We start from the raw sequence: 18,933 nt of genomic DNA, 5'->3' as shown, positions 1-18,933 counted from the left end.
CAAGCCGAACACTGGTTTAAGTGGAAACGAAGTGGAAACTGCTGTGATAATTTTTTTTCTTTACAAGAAAAGATGCATGTGGCTGCTAATGTGCTTTTTTTTCTGAGGGGGGTGCTAAAGTGTTAATGCTAGTTACTGCTTCGAGAACGGGCCGGTCCGCGGGCACAGGGAAATGTCGATGCAAACTTCCTTCTTCCGGAGACGGATTCATGGGCTCGACGACTGGGCGCCAACAGCCCAAACTGGTCAAGTCATGGGCTCCAGGCCCGATCCCTCACCGGAGGCGGTTGCGGCCCAGCCGGAGTCGCCGCGGCCGCCTCACCTCACCGCCGACGGCGGGACCCCGTTCCGTCGGCCGCCGGCTTGCCGTCGCGGCCGACACCAGTGGAGCGAACCGTTCCTCCCGACTGGGGCCTACTGGCTACTGCGCCTCCCGGCTCCAGCTCAAGCGCGCGTGGCGCCTCCTCTCCCCTCCCCGCCCCGCCACCCAAAAATAGCCGGAGCCGGGAGAGGACCGGAGGCTGACGGGAGGAAGAGGAGTGGGCGCGGCACAGGCACACACACGCGGCCGCGGCCTCCGCGTCTCCCGCGCGCCCCATTCCCTCCCGTCCTCACCCGCTCGCCCGCGCCCATGGCGCCGGCCATAAATCCCCCGCGCGGCCGTCCCGGCCGCTTCGTTTCGTTTCGTTTCGCCCCGCTCCTCCATGTCCCTCCGCGACCCCGATGCCGCGCCGCCGGACCCATGTACGTAGCACGAGCAATCCGCTCTCATCGGATGATGATGAGCATTTTCTCGATCCGTTCTTGGCTCTTCTTATTCTTCTTCTTGCTGATGACGATTGATTCGTCGAGTTACTTGAATAAAATCCGTCCGCTGATCGGTTGCTTGTTACCGCTGCTGCGCCTCAGCGGCGAGGCGGCGGCCGGACGCCGTCGAGTGGCTGCGCTCCCTGTTCCCGGACGTGCGCCTGCCGCCGCAGGCCACCGACGACGACCTGCGCGCCGCGCTCGCCAATGGTAGGCTGCTCTGCGCGCTCCTGCGCCGGCTCCTGCCCGGCGCGTTGCTGGACGACGCCACCTCCGACAACCTCGGCAGGTTCCGCGCCGCCGTCGAGCGGATGGGCGTGCCCACCTTCAGCGCCTACGACCTCGAGAGGGTAATCGAGCTGCCTCCTCCTTCCTCGTCAATGCCGCGGGCCCGCGGCATTCAATTTGTTTGTTTCCTTATCGATTGACGCCGGCGGCGATTCATCAATCCAACCGTCCGTCCAGGGGGAGCTGTCGGCCGTCGTTACCTGCGTTCTTGCTTTGAAGGACCGGTTCTCGTCGCGCCTAGACGAAGACCAACGCAGCTCTACCTTCCTCACCAGGTGTGACAGCGAAGGAGGCCGGAGGAACATGGAATCTAAGCTGCAAAGGGTACTGTCAAGCCCCGTCATGTCAGGTAAACAATAATCTCTTGTTATACTCGTCACCGCGACAGAGTTATGACAATGGCAACTGTCTCGTTTACAGAATTGGTTCAAATTGCTTCTTCAAACATTTTTTTTTTTGTGTTGTGTACTTGCTTTCAGAGCCATACTCTCCTTCCTTTGGAGCTGATGCCTATTTTCCGTCACGGGTATTTCAGCTGAAACAAGGATATTCTGATCTACCGGGTTGTAAAATTTCAGACTTGATGAAATCTTCCAGCTTGGAGGTAAGTGCCTTGTGGCAATCTTCACCTAAAAAATAAATAGAGAGGATTTTTTTTTGTCCTTCCGCACCAACTTGCCATGCCAATAGTATTGAGTGCGTAACATATTTATGCAGAATGCTCCCACCCAGTCACTTTTGGGTGTTGTGAACAGCATCCTCGATGAGAGCATCGAGAGGAAGAATGGACAAATACCTTATGTAGGCTTCTCAAAAAATCAATGTAGTCATTTTCTTCTTTCCACATCTAAGAGGATTTAGTGCTATATGTGTTAACACCTTTCCTTGTATAAATGAATGTTAAAATTGCATTGTAGCGCACTGCTTCCCTTTTGAGGAAGGTCATAGTGGAGATTGAAAGGCGTATTTCTACTCAGGCTGGGCATATACGAAACGTAAGATACGTAACTATTTTTCTTTGTTGTGCCATTGGATTTGTCCTATGTGATTTCTTACTTGTCTGCAGCAAAATAACCTGATTAAAGCTCGCGAAGAGAAGTATCAGTCAAGGATAAGAGTGCTAGAAGCCCTGGCTTGTGGGGCACGTGGGCAAACACATGTAAATTCTTGTACCTTCTCTGAGCCAGTTATGTATATGAATGACGTTTGCAATAGTTTTATAGACTAGTGAGTTTTTCTTTTCAAGATTGTGGTAACACCATCAAATGGTTAAATAATGAGACAATAGGAGTTCCATAGGAGCTTAAAAATAATAGCAGCGATTACTGAGTTCTCTCTCCGCTTAATGCGAATAATGGCAAACCAAACAAGTATTGCTTCAGCATCACTTGCGCAATTCAATTCTTGGAAGTTCACATTTATTATGCAGGTAGAGAGAGACAAACTTGAAGGAAAGGGGCAACTAGCAGAGGATGATATGGCTAGATTAATGCAGTATGAGGAAGACTTAGTAAGATTGATGAAAGAAAAGGAAGATATGATTTGGTTGCTGAAAGAGAAGGAAGATATGATCAGGTTGCTGAAGGAAAAGGAAGATATGGTTAGACTGTTGAAGATAAAGGAAGACGCGGGCAACTTGAATAATGACAAAATGGATAGGTTACTTAAGGAGAAGGATGATACTGTAGTTAGATTGACAAAAGAGAAGGACGACATGGTTCGGTTATTGAAGGATAAGGAGGATATAATTAGGCTAATGAAGGAGAAGGAAGACATGGTTAATGTGAAAGATGTCACAGTTGAAGATACACAGAGAGCAACAGATGAGAGCAAACGGTTACTTAAGGAAAAGGATGCTATTGTTGTTCGATTGACAAAAGAGAAGGAAGACATGATTAGTTTGTTGAAGGAAAAGGAAGCTGCAATTAGAATAATGAAGGAGAAGGAAGACATGGTTAATGTGAAAGATGTCACAGTTGAAGATACACAGAGAGCAACAGATGAGAGCAAATGGTTACTTAAGGAAAAGGATGCTATTGTTGTTCAATTGACAAAAGAGAAGGAAGACATGATTAGTTTGTTGAAGGAAAAGGAAGCTACAATTAGAATAATGAAGGAGAAGGAAGATCTGGTCAACATAGCTGGTGGTGTGGTTAGCGATAGGAAGCAAGAAATAGATGACGATAGAGACAGGTTGATCAAGGAGAACAACGATGCCCTTGCTAGGTTAACAATGGAGAAGGAAAATATTACTAAGTTGCTAAAAGAGAAGGAGGATGTGATTAGATTGATGAAGGAGAAAGAAGATAAAGCTGTCATGAAGAAAGGCAATGTTGAAGACAGAAAACAGGCAACAGTTGAAGATGCAGACAGGTCAATGGAGGAGAAGGGCGACATAATTAGGCTGATGAAAGAGAAGGAGGATTATAGCAATACAATTATGAAACTTAAGCAGGAATTGGAATCATTAAGATCATCACATGAGGAGAGCAGCAAATTGTTAGAATCTAAGAAGGGAGATGTAGTTAAGCTTCTCACAGACAAGGAAATGGATGAAAATATAATTTTGAAACTCAAGCAAGAACTTGAGGCAACCAAAAAGTTGCATGAGGCACAAAGTCAGCAACTAGAGACCAAAGCTGCCAAAGTAAGTAAGGAGTTGGAACAGAGGATAAAAGAAATAGAACTCATGTTAGAAGATTCTACCAAGAGGAGAATAGAACTTGAGGAATCAGCTGAATCTAGAATCCAATTTTGGAAGCAGAAGCAAATAGTGGTAAACAAATTTGTTGGTTTGCAAATAAAGAATGCTCAGGTATTAGTCAAACCACTTCCTTTCCTTTTTTTTCTTTTTATTTTAGGCGCATATCTGTATTCTGAACATAAGTGAACAGTGCTCTGTTTGGTCAGGATTTGAGGCTATCTTCTGTTTCCATTAGACATGAAATCCTAAATTGTCAAAAAAGATGGTTTGAAGAACTAGCAGGCCTTGGTGAGATTAAAGCCATGCGACTAATTGTGGCCTAGATTGTCTTAATGTTTTTTTTCATCAGTAGTCCAGCACTAAAATTTGAATTTAATTTTCAACAGGACAAAACCTTAAGGTGGTGACAAATGCTGCGGAAAAATATCATGCAGCTCTTGCAGATAATAGAAAATTATTCAATGAGATCCAAGAACTGAAAGGTTCCTATTTCAACTGCATCCAATAGTTCCTTTTGTCTGGTTATCTGTATTAAACATAATATTGTGCAAGCATAATATAGTAGCATAAAATAACATCTCTGAGCAGGAAATATCAGAGTTTATTGCCGGATAAGACCTTTTCGACCCTGGGAGGATGAGAAGTCCACTTCAGTTGAACATATTGGTGAGAACGGTGAACTGGTTTTATCAAACCCTACAAAGAAAGGAAAGGAAGGAGGAAAGAATTTCACATTCAACAGAGTTTTTGGCCCTACAACTACACAAGGTGCTCATGACAATGAAATCCAACAAATTACCTGCTTTTGAATCTCTTAAGCTGTAGAAATTGCAATTTCATGAATAGTGTTATGACGTGTCCATTTGTTTTCTTACTCTTCTTGTTTTTTACAGATATGGTCTTCAAGGATATTCAACCACTAATTAGATCTGTTCTTGATGGCTACAATGTTTGCATTTTCGCATATGGCCAAACTGGATCAGGAAAAACATATACTATGGTATGAAGCTATCAGGACTTTCTGCCTGTTTGGATTTCTCTGCAATGGAGGACAAATTCACAATACGTTGTTTTAATGAATTGCTCAGATGGGACCTGAAAACGCAGAAGAGAAGGAATGGGGTGTCAATTATCGAGCACTGAATGACCTTTTCAATATCTCCCATGATCGGCGAGACACAATTAAGTATGAACTTGGCGTTCAAATGGTTGAGATCTACAATGAGCAGATCCGTGATCTCCTTGGTAGTGGTGGTTCACAGAAGAAATATCCTTCTTATTCAAGACCTGTTTCAGTATAGCTTTTCCATTTAATGGAAGAATGCACGTTTAATATGCAAGTCCTGAAGTCCTTAACTGCTATTAGCCCACTTTGGTTATGCATTATAGTTTCCTTAAGTAATACGATATAAAAACTTGCAAAGTTTAGTTGGTTACACTATTTATATCCTTTTTCAGAATCTATTGCCATCATATTGCTTGTAGGAATTCAATCCATTTCTTCTTGCTGACTGAAGTGATGTAACAAACCCTTCATTTTCCTTAACTGGCACACGCTAGGGATTCAGAATACCACCCAGCCCAATGGACTCGCAGTTCCTGATGCAACAATGTGTCCTGTTAATTCGACCTCTCATGTTATTGAGCTAATGCAAACAGGACACAACAATAGATCCATGAGTGCAACAGCCTTGAATGAGAGAAGCAGCAGGTCTCACAGGTAAGTCATTTATGCTGCTTATCTTTTTCTGTATAAAGAAACCTTCTTACCACCTTTTTCCTTGTGAAGTGTTGTGACCATCCATGTACAAGGTCAGGATTTGAAAACCGGAAACACATTGCGTGGTGCTCTGCATCTTGTGGACCTTGCTGGCAGTGAAAGGGTGGATCGATCTGCGGTTACAGGAGACAGGCTCAAAGAAGCACAACACATTAACAAGTCTTTGGCTGCTCTTGGGGATGTTATATTTTCTTTGTCACAAAAGAATGCTCATGTACCATACAGAAATAGCAAGCTTACACAAGTCTTACAAACTTCTTTGGGTGATCTTCTTTCATAAAAAAATAGTTTGCATTACATCATAATTTGTGCATAGTTTGTTGACCAAAAAAAGTGTCCATGTTTAGGTGGGCATGCAAAGACCCTAATGTTTGTGCAAGTCAACCCAGATGTTGCATCGTACACAGAGACTTTAAGTACACTGAAATTTGCTGAACGTGTGTCTGGGGTGGAATTAGGTGTTGCAAGGACCAATAAGGAGGGAAAGGATGTCAGAGAACTAATGGATCAGGTAACTTTTTCCTCTTTTCCTTCACTAATTTTATCCTTGCTAGGGAGATTGGTATGAATCTTGTCAGCACAATGGCATTTATTTTTGAATGTGCAAAGAAATCAAGAATGACCTGTTCAAAATTTTATTATGCCTAGGAAATTGAATTTGATCCTCAAGGAAACATACAATTGCTGATATCTAATGTTTCACCTTGCAGCTTGCGCTGCTCAAGGATACCATTTTAAAGAAGGATGATGAAATTGATCGGCTGCAATTACTCAATAGTAGTACCTCCCGACCGAAGTCCACAAAAAATGGTGACTCCCTGATGAAGCATTCATCCTCTTCTCCAGGCATGACCTCCCTAGGAAAGGTGGCAAGCTTTGGCAGTGGGGCTGCTTCTGATCCTGACAACTTATCTGACACCAGTGACAGGCATTCTGAGGCTGGGTCCCTGCTCTCAACTGATGAAAATCAACAGCTGGGTCAGAGCTCTGCTAATCCTGAGGTTTCTGCCCTCGGTGATGTTGAATTAGACGGAAGGTTAAGTGATGTATCAGATGGTGGTATATCAGCAGGTGCAGAAACTGACAGTTCAGTGAACAACGTTGTGGACCAAGAAGAGAAAACATCTAGTGCTGGAAAAGAGCGGTTGTGAGTATTTCCAGTTCTTTATAGTCAACTTGCTAATATTTTTGCTCCTTTAACACTTTTAGCTCTTACAGATTCTGCAGTAAGTGGTTTCCATGGCCTGGTTGTCATCTGTAACATGTTCATTCTTTCTTATGTAGAGTCAAAGCAGTAAATCGAGTCCAGAAGCTAACAGTCCCAAAAGTAGGTCAAGCATCAAGCTTGCGGCCTAAACCAAGAGATCCTTCTGTTCCTAAATCTTCAGGTATGATGCCTCTAAGTTTGCACTTGTACTACAGCCTCATTTTCTTAGAACGCGAAGCTTAAGGAGCTGGTGTTCAGTTAAATGGATCTGAGTCTGACTCAATAGTTCTACAGATGATCCATTTGTGTTCTGATTTCTGAATATGGAGGGTGACATTTGTTTGTACATGGATTTGGCTATATGCTTCGCTTGTATTGACAAATGTCATGATCATCTGGACCAAGTTCAATTAAGCTATTCATAATGAGTACATAATGCATTTATCTACAATATGCAATGCAACTTACCAACTCCCGATGCAGCCAATCTAGTCTAGTAATTGGATAAAAATTTCATTGAATTTCTTGAGAATGTATGTGACTCTTGAACAACTCATGGAAAACTAAACAAAGAATGTTAGTCACGCCGTTCTTGTTTATCACTCCCAGAGGCTATTCAAATCCCTAGATTTTCTGTGCTTTTTTTTCTAAGTGAACGTTGTCTCATATTCTATGTCTTATTTGAATAATTTACAGTGGCAACAGGTGTGCGAAGAAGTACAACCACTCAAGCAACTGCCCCAGCAAGAACTAGTAGCACTTCAAAACGAGGACCATAGGTCAAGATCAAGACACTGATGATTTGGCAAAATCACTTTTCACCTTTTTTTGTATAGTTCTTTTGGAAAGGTTTTTCTTCTTAGAATGATATACTACCAGTTTCTTATGGGTTTCATATCCATTAGAGTGGCTATTTTTTACACTGGTTTATCAAAACTACCGCAACCCTCCTCCTTTACCCGGGCTTGGGACCGGCTATATTGAGACGCTTCCAGTCAACACAGTCAACATAGACGACTCGAGATGGTTTGGACATGTCCAACGGAGGCCTCCGGAGGCGCCGGTGCGTAGTGGGGTGCTAAAGCGTGTTGATAAGGTAAAGAGGGGTAGAGGTAGGTCTAAACTGACTTGGACGAGTCGTTTAAGAGAGCTTAAAGATTGGGATATCTCTGAGGAGTTAGCTTTGGATAGGAGCGCTTGGAGACTAGCTATCAACGTGCCTGAACCATGACCTTTGTGTCTTTTGGGTTTCATCTCTAGCCTACCCCAACTTACTTGGGACAAAAGGCTATGTTGTTGTTGTTGTTGTAATGATATACTACCAGTTAGACTGAATTTTGTGTCTCAGGTGGATAGGTCGCTGTTGTTATTTCATCTTTGCAGTGAGGATATCGTCTGTTAAGCATATAATTCTGTATCAGTGTGATGTTAGCATGTTACAACGTGGATGCCTGTGTTGAATGTGTTAGTAGGAAAAGTGAAAAAAATCAAAATAATCAAATTGAATGCGTTTTGACTCGCTTCTACAAAGTATTCAAGTTCATAATTCATATCGTGGTGCCGTTCAAGTTGAACAGTACCTACAACTTTATCAATGCTATGCAAATATATTGCACCTAACTGAATTCAGTCATTAAATAGATGGTCCCCTTTTTTGTTCTTCTCAACAGTTTTCCTCCACAATCCACAGATGATTTGGTCCTGCCAAACATAATCTACCAAATTTAGCAAATATAGTTGTTTTTTTGCGAGGTAGCAAATGTAATTGTTGCTTACAAGGATTGCAGTTGTATCCATGTTTAGGCCACGATAGCTAATTGATCGAGTACAGAAGGGGCTAGTACAAGTGCAAATCAGTTCTACTTGCAAAAGAGTACAAGAGTATAAACCATGCAATGGAAGGGTTCATTATAGCTCCATAGCTATACAATTACCAACTGATAGCTATACAATGGGTGACATGCTTCCTCATTATTAGTAGGCCTTCAAAATCATGGTGCCCTTTCAACGCTTTGTATTGGTAAACGCCTTTCAATTAAAGATAGGAGAAAAAGCAGTAGCATATATTACAACAATCACATAAATTTGACATCGCATGCCATCAGCCCATCACATCCTATTTCTAGCAAATAATACAAAATTTAACGGTGCAAAAGTTGACAAGAGGATATGCAAAACTGTATTTACTTTATTGGGGCTTAAATATAGTAGCACTGAATCAGATCATTAACTTTAGTCTAAATATCTCTACCAAGAACCACAGCCGAATAACATGCCTAATACTTTGCTAATAAACAACAACCGATGGCAGATGACATGGAATTTGCCTTAGCAGCTGCTGTACCATTGATGAACTCTCGGTGTCGCTTACGGAGCATGAACAGTTGCCTGTTCCTCTCTCATAAAAGTCTCCCAAGCATCTTGGTGAGATCCCTTCAAGTTTGCAATTTACAGCGCAAAAGTTGCAAGCAAAGCTGCCAAAGGAATTAGGCCTTTGCAGCCGCCTGCTTTGCACCAACTGAAAAGAACTCAGTGATGACCTCAAGGGGCATGCCCTTTGTCTCGGGGACCTTAAGGAAGACGAAAACAAAGGAAATCAAGCAGACAACTGCATATATGCCAAAGACGCCTGCTAGGCCAATAGCATTCAGCATCACAGGAAGGCTGTAGGTGACGATGATGTCTCCAATCCAAAATGCCAAGGCGCAGATGGCAATGCAAAGGCCGCGGACCCTGGTTGGAAAAATCTCCGCACATAGAATGTTGGGGATGGGACCAAAGCCCATGACGAAGCAGCAGAAATAAATGATGACACTGACTGTGGAGAGCGCAGCATGGGGCACTGTACCCAAGTCAATAACATTGGATATAACCAGGACAACTAAAGATGCAATCAAAATTGGAATTGTGCCTAGCAGCAGAAACCTGCATAAAGGGAAGCGATGCATCATATAATGTCCTTCAGGTGCATTTCGCAAATTTCTGGTAAGGGATAATACTAAGACAATGCAATGAAAATAAACAAGTTACCTTCTCCCAGAAAGATCCATAAGTCTCATGGCTAAACCAATGCTAGGAAGCATCAATAAGGTAGTGAGAGAACTGATCAAGATGGATGCTGATGCTGAGCTGAGACCAAGATTGGAAAGAAGAACTGCCACACCAGCTTGCTCAAGAATTTGTGGAGTGTAGTAGAGAACCCCGTTTATTCCAGCAAACTAAACATGGAGACAAAGTTAGTAGGCTATTTTTAATGATCTTACTTATTAAGCTATCAATATTGGAACAACACAATACAGAATATGACGAATTTGTCTATAAGAAGAGTTATGGTTGAATTAGTTACTTGAAAGTTAATTTCTTCCCTTTTTTGTTTGGGTATAGAATAATGCGAGATGGTTCTATAAGATAACAAGCGAAAGTGATTAAATTAGCTCTACCTGTTGAAGGATCTGAATTCCCACACCGACTAACAAGGCACGCCTCACACCAGGTTCAAACAAATCTTTCCAGCTTGGGCCTTTGGCAGCTGCCTCAGATGGATGAATCATGGCAGGACCAGACATGCGCCGTTCTATAAGATCCTTCGAGTAAAGTGCTGGCTGGCTTACTAAAGCAGCAGCATGTATGAACTCGCCACCCTCAGGAACATCGCCTCCACCAGGGAGTGAAACAATCGAGCCCCTTCTTGAACCAGGAACTCCTCCTTCGTGCAAGTAGATTCTTTTGAAACCACCTTCCTTCTTACCATCCTCACCTTCTCGCTCTGACCACTTCCATGCAAGCTGCCATCCCCCACCAATACCAGTGCTGTTCACACCCTCTCCGCCCTCCCCCAGGAGGCTTGGCCTTCTCATGCTCAAAGAACTTCCACGGTGGCCATGGTGTGCGATGTCCTTCCCTTCCGCACTTGTAGTCTGCCTGGACAACAATGGGCTGTGGACATTGTCTTCATAATCACCTCCTGCACCATCTGATCCATATTCTTCGTCGTCCCTGTGAAGATTCTCTTCATCCCACTGCTCATTTTTGGTATGCTGATCTGTGACGCTGAACATACTTCCAAAGTTTGGAAACAATGTACTCCTCATACTTCCGCCAGCTTGAGGCATGTTCTCATGCACACTCCCAAAAAGTGTGACGATCGGATCCACAAGGGGTACACTCGGGTTCACCATGCTGCCATGACGAGATGCGAGAGAAAGCACACTTCCAAGCATGCTGGGTCCTTTGGAAGGTCGAGCAATCCATGATTGCCCTGCTTCAGGACCATAAAGTGTGATTTGTTCCTTATCACCATCAGCAACGTGATCATCAGCTGGCTCAGTAGCAGGGCCGATGATGTACTCTTCAATGGAGGTATCTCCTCCAACCGCCAACCCTTCAACAAGAAGGGCCATTTCACCTGCGAAATTGCAAACTTAGAATTATCAGATGGCCTTTTTGTGTATGTCACTGTTAAATAAATAAACCAGAAACTTATGAACTGGATAGAATTTCCAAGGTTCAATCAACTTGTATAACTTTCCAAAATTAGCAGATTATACAAAGAGAAGAGCTCTAGTTGCATCTATTAGCCACAGTGTCATCAATGTATTTACTAAAAGAGCAAAAGAAGAATGGATTCTCTTATTTTTTTTACATGCCTAGTACGTACATCTCCATAAAATAACTATACATAAAATTTCAAATATACATAAGATGTCAAGCAAACTAAACATTTAGCTCTTCAAGCATCTATGGTTAAATGTTTGCAATCATCATTCTGCGAATTTTCAAGTGATTTTTTACTTTTTGCAGGACAAGAAAAAAACTAAAATTCTATACCATTCAACATATAGTGCAAACACATACCAATTCAGAATTTAACCATTGATTCAGTATTACTAGATACTAGAGACCAACAACTAGCCTCTAGTCAGGTAGAACTCTAGGTGAAATGAACATGAATTATTTTTAGCAAAACAGACCTGAGACATCGTCTATCCCACGTAATTTTTGCAGAACCTTCTTGGCTTCTGCCATCCTCCCTTTGCTGACAAGCCATCTTGGGGATTCAGGCAGATAGAATATTGTCAATCCAAAGAAGAACAATGAAGGTATGGCAAGCACCCCAAGCATAATTCTCCAGTCAGGTGATGGCAATAATGACATCCCAAACACCATGCAGTATGACAAGAACATTCCACCTGAACCACTGAATTGTGGCAGTGTATTCAGCAAACCTCTAATCTCTGGAGGAGCTGTTTCTGAAATGTATAAAGGCACAAGCGTGACAGCCAAGCCAATACCAAATCCATCTACAAGACGCGCCAGCAGCAGGACATAGACATTAGGGGACCATAGCATGATGAGGCTGCTGCAGAAGTACAGAACTGAAGAGAGGATAAGCATAGGGCGGCGGCCGATCCAGTCTGATACCGGCCCAGAGAATGTGGTGATGATAGTGGCACCAATGAGTGACATGGCCACAATTAGCCCCTCCACAGTGGGCTCGCTTTGCAATTCGAATTCCTTCTTTATGTACAGAACAGCACCTGGAGAAGATAATTGTATTGTGAATGACCCCACCAATATTTCAGGACTAAACATCGCAAAAGATAATAATTGGACACCACATAACCGAGAATTGAACGGTTCTAACAGATCAAGCAGGATAAAAGGTAGTATCATTACAATTTCTAGGGAAACAAAATCCGGGAATATTTTTTTAATTGACAGAGCTAGGGGCAAGATTTTTCTGAGAATAGAATAGCAACCAACAGAATTCCATCAAGCACTTCCGTGAGAATTCTACACATGATCTGATAACTAGTACCAAGCAACATCCGATCTGAGTTTCGGGGGAACTGATCTGACGGAAGTATAAGCACGACTATACGAGAGGGAGAAGCAGCATATACATGCCTGGCAAAACCAATCTACCGAGAGCACAAGATTACCTGCAATGGTGGCATTGTCCCACCCCTGCAGCAGATTGCCGATGGAGGCGGCGATTGCGACGAGCACTGCCCCCGACATCTTTCTTGGTCCTCCAACAAAGGCCCCTGCGACCGCGAGACGCAGCTCAGAACGAACACATCGAAGCAAGCAACCAGCACAGCAGAGGGGGGGGGGGGGGAGCAAAACTCGAGCACCGTACCTCTCAAGAAGAAGGCGGCGGCGGCGGAATCCAACCAAGAACTGCTGGGCGGAGCTGCGCCCTCCGGTCCAGATCAGAGGCGACGGGCGGCTCGAACGGGGGCCAAGAGCCGCTCCCCAATCGACGTCTGCGCTCCCTCCTCCCTGCCCCTGGCTGGCAATAGAATAGGAGGGGATGGGGGGAAGTAGAAGCAGCAGCAGGCGATCAGGGTCCCTGCGCGTGAGGACAAAACGGCTCAGCGAGAGGCGAAGCAAGTGCCCCGGCGCTACATGGGGACGCCACGAGAGCGACGCCGCAGCCCGCACCGCAGGTGGTAACCGGTAACAATAAAGAAACGCAGCAGCGAGAGTTCACGGCTTCACGACTTCTCCCCCAGCGCGGCCACCGCGAAACAAGGGGAAGTTTTAAAAAAAAAAACTCCGGCCTTTCCGTGACCGGCAGCGAGATCCCCTCGCGAAAGCACCCGAGAAGCCCGAAGATCCGACCTTTCCAGCGAAGAAGGGGGCACGCAGCACGCGCGGGCACGGCGGAGCCGCTGCCACGGATCTCTCTCTCTCTTCTCCCCACTTGCGATCAGCGGCACATGCACAGGAAAGATTTGATTTTTGAGTCCGGTGTCGCGCCAAGCGATCTGCTAGGAACCAGCCGGAACCGATCTGTCAGCAGCCGGACTCTTGCGACCGCACGGAGTCCCCTGGAACTCTGGCTTGTTTTTTTTTTGAGTAAATTTCACTGGCGGTCTCCAAATTTGTCCCGAGATTTCAAGTAGATCCCGGTACTCTCAAAATGCACATCTAGATCACTGAACTTGTCCCGAGTTCTCATCCCGGTCCCGGTATTCTCAAAAAGCACATCTAGGTCCCTGAACTTGCTAATCCATTTCATATAGGTCCAAATCTCCATAACATGCTCTCCAAACAGTACGATTAAGTGAACTAACAGGTGGGGCCCATATGGCAGTCACAGCGTCATCGATCAGAGCGTGTACAGCCCCTGGCTAAAAGAACTGAAGAGAGAATGAGTAGTGTTAGCTTAGCTCTACTCAATGTTCAATAGCTGACACCATTCAGCAACATTCAGCAATAGCCAATAGGACGTTGCTGAATGTTGTCAGCTATTGAACATTGAGTAGAGCTAAGCTAACACTACTCATTCTCTCTTCAGTTCTTTTAGTCAGGGGCTGTACACGCTCTGATCGATGACGCTGTGACTGCCATATGGGCCTCACCTGTTAGTTCACTTAATCGTACTGTTTGGAGAGCATGTTATGGAGATTTGGACCTATATGAAATGGATTAGCAAGTTCAGGGACCTAGACGTGCATTTTGAGAGTACCGGGACTGGGATGAGAACTCGGGACAAGTTCAGGGACCTAGATGTGCATTTTGAGAGTACCGGGACCTACTTGAAATCTCGGCACAAATTTGGGGACCGCCAGTGACATTTACTCTTTTTTTTAAAGTCTCGGGCTTGTTTTTCCTCGGCGATAGGTGGAGCTCGAGGTGTGTCCGTGTGAGCATCTCCAGCAGTCTTCTAATTCTTAATTAACTCTTACAGTACTATTGGAAAAAAGATGTGCTACAGTAGTTTTCTAATACATTTCCCTTTCCCGATAACTATTGGGATATCCCAATAGTTCACCCTAATTCCCCTCAAATAAAGAGAGGGTTCATGTTCTCCCAATACAAATTGTATCGGGACAAAATCATTAGGAGACTATAAAAGTATACCTCCCAATAATCTATGAAGATGGTATTGGGACATCCCAATAACATTTTATTGAGAAGTGTTTACTGGGCAACTGTTGGAGATGCTCTGACACCCTGCTGCCAGCCTGCCAGATCGCCGCTGCTGCGTGGCTGAGCTGCAGAATGGACAAAACGGCCACGGCGTTTTTTTAAAACAGCGAGAGGAAGGTGACATAAATTCACGGTGGTTTTGGTTTGGTTTGGTGTTGAGTGACGAACTGACTCTGCTTCTAGCCGTCAAAAAGAAGGGAATCGGACGAACAGCTGGAGGCATGGAGGGTGACGGCCGAGTTTCCTCGGCTTTAACTAGGGATGGCACCCACGGGTGCGGATTTGGCAAAAATCCGCCCGCAGGCAAACCCGTGGGATTGGAAAAAAACTCGCCCGCGAGCAAACCCGCGGGTGTATTTCTGCACCCGCACCCACGGATTTCGGGCGGGTTTCGGGTGTCCGCGGATCTAGCAACATATATAATAAAAATGCTCAAATCCATCAATTTAAACAGTTAAATAACACATTTTTATAAGTAATAAGAGCAAACTAGCAACAAATCCATAAATTCAAAATAATAAGGACAAACTAACAACAAATTCATAAATTTATGTGCTCATTTTGTAGTTAGAATAGTTGGGATGGACCTTATTTAAATAGGTTGGGCTGTGGGTTTTTTTTGTTTCAGGACGGGTGCGGGTCCACCCACAAGTGGAATATCGGACCCGCACCCGTCGGGTCTAAAATCTGCGAATACTCGCATCCGCGGATGGAATTGCCATCCTAACTGTCCATGTCTTGGGATCCAAAAAAAATCTAGCTGTGCTGGCCCATGTTATTTTGTGTTGGTAGGGAGCAACGGTCAGAATTTGCTACTTGATTTTTAATGGGTTAGTATAAAGTATGATGTATGTTACCCACGCAACGTCTTTTCAAACATTAAATTTTTGAGTTTTTCTAAAATAATTGTGAAGTACCAAGGAGTACTTTCACTTTATCTTTTTTCTAATTGTTGATATAGAAAAATTATTTATAAAAAATAAATTAAATTAATATTTGATCCCCATATTTTGGTATTTGATCCCACATTTTGGAAATACCAGATAAAAGTATTTTATCCTAGATACTTCTAGGTACTTACTATCTTTACCACCATAGGATTTTATCAGATAAACGGCTCCTATTTTTTCAATCATTATAAAAGTTTGCTAAACTTTTACCAAACAATACTCCGTGCATCTGAAAAGAATGCAACTCTCGCTTCGTAAACAACCAATCAATTTCAAAGTGTGCTCTACCTCATGAAAGAAGCTGCCGCGTTTGCCTTGATATCCCCAGAAGCAACGGCCACGTTTTCAGCTGCAATTGACAAGGTCACCCCCGGCCCAGGAACAAACACACGTCGAAATCCCATGTCATTTTAGTCCTGTTCGGCCTGATTCCCGGCTGCAATAATATGGCTGCTGTTTGATGCAAACGCCTCCCTTTTTTATTAGTCCAAATCGAAAGCATCAATAAAGTTGCATCCGTGTGCTCCTCCTCTGGTTGGTGCAGACCCAAAGCAATAATGTTTTGTAAACGTCTCAGTCAGACGTTGCTGAGATTTTTGTATCCCCAATATTTGGAGGAAAATTCCCCTTTTCAATTTTCTCAAAAATACTAACACTTACTTCCTCCGTCCCAAATTATTGGCCATTTTAGCTTTTCTAAATGCATAATATTATTATGTGTATGAGCACAACAAAATCTATGTATTTAGAAAAATCAAAACAACTAATAATTTGGAACCAGGGAGTTTGTCTCCAAATAGATTTAATATGAAAATATATTGCATAATTAATCTAATAATATTTATTGTGTAATATAAATGTTAATACTATATTATATAAATTTGATAAAATATGAAATTGTTTGACTCATCGAAAAGTCAGAGTTGCATTCTTTTGGAAACGGAGGAAGTAAGTGGAGTACTCTGGTACTCGTTTCACTCAAGAAATTAAAACGCAAGGAACCTGTCCAGAGAAAATGGATGGCTCAGATCGCGTGCAGTCGCTATCTTGCAGTCGCAGTAGCGACTGCACGCGATCTCCGTCGTGTCCAGGGAGGGAGAGTGACCTGTCCCAGTGCCTCGGAGAAAAGCAGAAGCAGAGAGTTGTCTTCAAAAAAAAAAAAAAGTAGAAGCAGCGGGTGCAGACAGGTGTTTCGTTTTCGGGATTCATTGCGAGTGATGCCCCGAAAAAAAAAGTAGAACCAGAGAATGATTTGTGAGCTGAAAGCAACAGCGCGGTGACGGGGCCATTCGAGGATCAACAAACACATCGGACAAAAAGATGCTGTCATGCTGCCATCAGATCAGATCTATATGCAATAAACGAACTGAAGATCATTAGGGGGTGTTTAGTTGGTGAAAAATTCTGGGTTGGGTTACTGTAGTATTTTGTTTGTATTTGATAAATATTGTCTCACCATGAATTAACTAGACTCATAAGATTCTTCTCGCAATTTTCAGCTAAACTGTGCAATTAATTATTTTATTTAATTATATTTAATACTCCATACATCGAGAAGAAATTTGATGTGACAAACTACTGTATTACTTTTTAGGTTTCTTTTTGGAACCAAACAGCCCCTTACTAGCGCCATGCTAATTCTCACGGTAATGCAACGTCCTGTACACATCGTCAGGTCAAGAAGACTGATCGAATTGGCTCATGGATGGATTCAGTCAAGATACAGGTGAAGACTGTTCCGGGCGAATGAACAGTCTAGAAGGGAACGGGCATGAGGAGCACATCCTGACAAGATCCAATAAGATGACTAGATGAGAAGCGCAGCAGAGGCATATGCTGCGTCGGGCAAGGAGGACAAATCAAACCATGCACACGCAGATCAGCAGATGGATGGGCCGAACAAAACGCATCGGCATGTGTGCCACCCGGCAATCCAATCATTCACGCCGAAGCAACTCGAGCACGCCATGTGTTGTGTTGCCTGCGCCACCGATGCAATGCATCTTCTGCACTTGAACAGCAAAATCCTCAAAAAAAAAGAGAGAGAGAGAAGAGAATCAATTGACCAGGACCAAACGGCTTCACGAAATTGGAGGAGTAAGTAACCTCCCAGAACCATGGCCTCCAGAGCATCTACTACCACGGCGAGCCGGCGATGGCGCGCCGCCGTGAGGCCTGAAACATCGACGAGCTGAGCTGCACGGCCGGCCGGCGTCCAACGCTGACTGATGCAGCGAGCCGTCGGCAATAATTGTGGAATCTCTGGCGCTGCGTTGCATCAACCATCAAATCATTTGGGCTGCAGGGGGGCGATATTTCCTGAGCGGGGGCGTCCCGATCGCCGATTCGCCATCGGCGTGTCGGGTCCATGGCATCCTCTGCTTGGATTCTTGCGGGAGCTCTGCTCATGACAACGGCCTGCCGATCCGATCCGATCATGTAATGTAAGCTAAGCTAAGCTAGCATCCAATGACCTGGTGCCAATGCTCTCCAACACAAACATAGTACTCTGCAAATTTCGGTACTGCATTAACAGGAGCAGGTTAGTAAGTGCTGCTAGCTAGCTTTTATTTTATTTTTTTAATGTTTTTTATTTTTTTAGAAGGAGGAGGTCCTTGTCTCTCGCTGGCAAATTATGAGGAGACCAGTAACAATGGCCTCGAAAGCGAAACGAATGTGACCTCAGTTTAGAAAAAACGAAAGAGAAAAAGAAGGAAAAGGATGTATACATGGTGCTGATGGACAGCTCAGCCAAAGCTTTTCCTCCACAATTTTGGATTTTTGGTGTTTCTGGTTTATTCTGCATTCTTCCCCACCATTATATATATTTTATTGATCGGTATCACACCACCGAATATAATCTCACCTCGATCGTCGTCGTCGCCACTGCAAATTTGCAGCTGCAAGCCATGGCAGATCCGATCAAGACCCTAGGACAACTAGGACAGCGCTGCCTACCCCTGCTGGACAAGTTGTTCCATGGGCCATGCATGTTTCTGCTTCTGCCATGGCTAACTTGCAGTTGAAGCTGGTTTGGTTCAAGGCCTAAATGCACAGCTGCAGATGGAGATTCTAGGTTTTCCTCAAAAGAAAATTATGCAAGTTAGGATAGTACTAGAGCCTCTCCCAGCTTATGAACTCTGTCCAAGTGGTAACTTAAAATACTCTCGATGTGTATCCCCCTCAAGCACAGATATCCCTCAAACAACAAAATAAAAAATGGGACAACCGGAAGCTTAACGAGTAAGAAAGCATG

General features: G+C 43.9%; 2 protein-coding genes and 1 long non-coding RNA gene across 8 annotated transcripts; 1 reads left to right on the top strand and 2 right to left on the bottom strand.

Moving 5' to 3' along the window:
• The first annotated feature begins 399 nt into the window (after positions 1 to 399).
• On the top strand, positions 400 to 8,191 carry LOC120655171 (kinesin-like protein KIN-14D). Of its 3 annotated transcripts, XM_039932908.1 has the most exons (19): positions 406 to 744; positions 910 to 1,157; positions 1,273 to 1,444; positions 1,575 to 1,699; positions 1,813 to 1,896; positions 2,013 to 2,090; positions 2,162 to 2,254; positions 2,525 to 3,910; positions 4,006 to 4,087; positions 4,186 to 4,281; positions 4,388 to 4,567; positions 4,693 to 4,799; positions 4,888 to 5,066; positions 5,355 to 5,519; positions 5,589 to 5,842; positions 5,927 to 6,090; positions 6,290 to 6,726; positions 6,864 to 6,967; positions 7,483 to 8,191. In XM_039932908.1, the coding sequence occupies exons 1-19, from the start codon at positions 705 to 707 to the stop codon at positions 7,563 to 7,565; spliced, it is 4,077 nt and encodes a 1,358-aa protein (XP_039788842.1). In that variant the 5' UTR covers positions 406 to 704; the 3' UTR covers positions 7,566 to 8,191. The 3 variants fall into 3 exon arrangements, with proteins under 3 accessions (XP_039788844.1, XP_039788842.1, XP_039788843.1); XM_039932910.1 differs by lacking the exons at positions 6,864 to 6,967; positions 7,483 to 8,191 and having other exon boundaries at positions 400 to 744; positions 6,426 to 6,563; XM_039932909.1 differs by lacking the exons at positions 406 to 744; positions 910 to 1,157 and having other exon boundaries at positions 1,310 to 1,444; positions 1,631 to 1,699.
• A 615-nt stretch (positions 8,192 to 8,806) lies between these two features.
• Positions 8,807 to 13,621, bottom strand: LOC120655173 (monosaccharide-sensing protein 2-like). Of its 4 annotated transcripts, none has more exons than XM_039932912.1 (7): positions 13,414 to 13,621; positions 12,929 to 13,141; positions 12,729 to 12,833; positions 11,757 to 12,323; positions 10,227 to 11,191; positions 9,817 to 10,004; positions 8,807 to 9,711 (listed from the first exon to the last, which is right to left on the bottom strand). In XM_039932912.1, exons 3-7 carry the CDS (start codon positions 12,805 to 12,807, stop codon positions 9,273 to 9,275), a joined length of 2,238 nt encoding a protein of 745 aa, XP_039788846.1. In that variant the 5' UTR covers positions 12,808 to 12,833; positions 12,929 to 13,141; positions 13,414 to 13,621; the 3' UTR covers positions 8,807 to 9,272. The 4 variants fall into 4 exon arrangements, with proteins under 4 accessions (XP_039788846.1, XP_039788847.1, XP_039788845.1 ...); XM_039932913.1 differs by lacking the exon at positions 13,414 to 13,621 and adding an exon at positions 13,234 to 13,297; XM_039932911.1 differs by having other exon boundaries at positions 12,929 to 13,492.
• A 3,727-nt stretch (positions 13,622 to 17,348) lies between these two features.
• Positions 17,349 to 18,159, bottom strand: LOC120655170. Its single transcript, XR_005667363.1, has 2 exons — positions 17,784 to 18,159; positions 17,349 to 17,683 (listed from the first exon to the last, which is right to left on the bottom strand). It is a non-coding gene; the product is annotated as an uncharacterized LOC120655170 (long non-coding RNA).
• Between the last annotated feature and the right edge of the window lie 774 nt (positions 18,160 to 18,933).

The sequence above is a fragment of the Panicum virgatum genome, chromosome 1N, assembly GCF_016808335.1.
Source record: "Panicum virgatum strain AP13 chromosome 1N, P.virgatum_v5, whole genome shotgun sequence".
Classification (NCBI taxonomy): Eukaryota; Viridiplantae; Streptophyta; class Magnoliopsida; order Poales; family Poaceae; genus Panicum; species Panicum virgatum.
This window is presented reverse-complemented; position numbering and strand designations above follow the sequence as displayed.

Bases quoted from the DNA above. Each gene is read 5' to 3' on its own strand.
- LOC120655171 (XM_039932908.1), top strand. From the start codon at position 705: ATGTCCCTCCGCGACCCCGATGCCGCGCCGCCGGACCCAT. The intron at 1,897-2,012 runs GTAGGCTTCTCA...ATTGCATTGTAG, and splicing joins AGAATGGACAAATACCTTAT to CGCACTGCTTCCCTTTTGAG. The intron at 6,727-6,863 runs GTGAGTATTTCC...TTTCTTATGTAG, and splicing joins AGTGCTGGAAAAGAGCGGTT to AGTCAAAGCAGTAAATCGAG.
- LOC120655173 (XM_039932914.1), bottom strand. From the start codon at position 12,459: ATGATACTACCTTTTATCCTGCTTGATCTGTTAGAACCGTTCAATTCT. The intron at 11,192-11,756 runs GTCTGTTTTGCT...GCAATTTCGCAG, and splicing joins TGGGATAGACGATGTCTCAG to GTGAAATGGCCCTTCTTGTT. The intron at 9,712-9,816 runs GTAACTTGTTTA...CCCTTTATGCAG, and splicing joins ATGGATCTTTCTGGGAGAAG to GTTTCTGCTGCTAGGCACAA.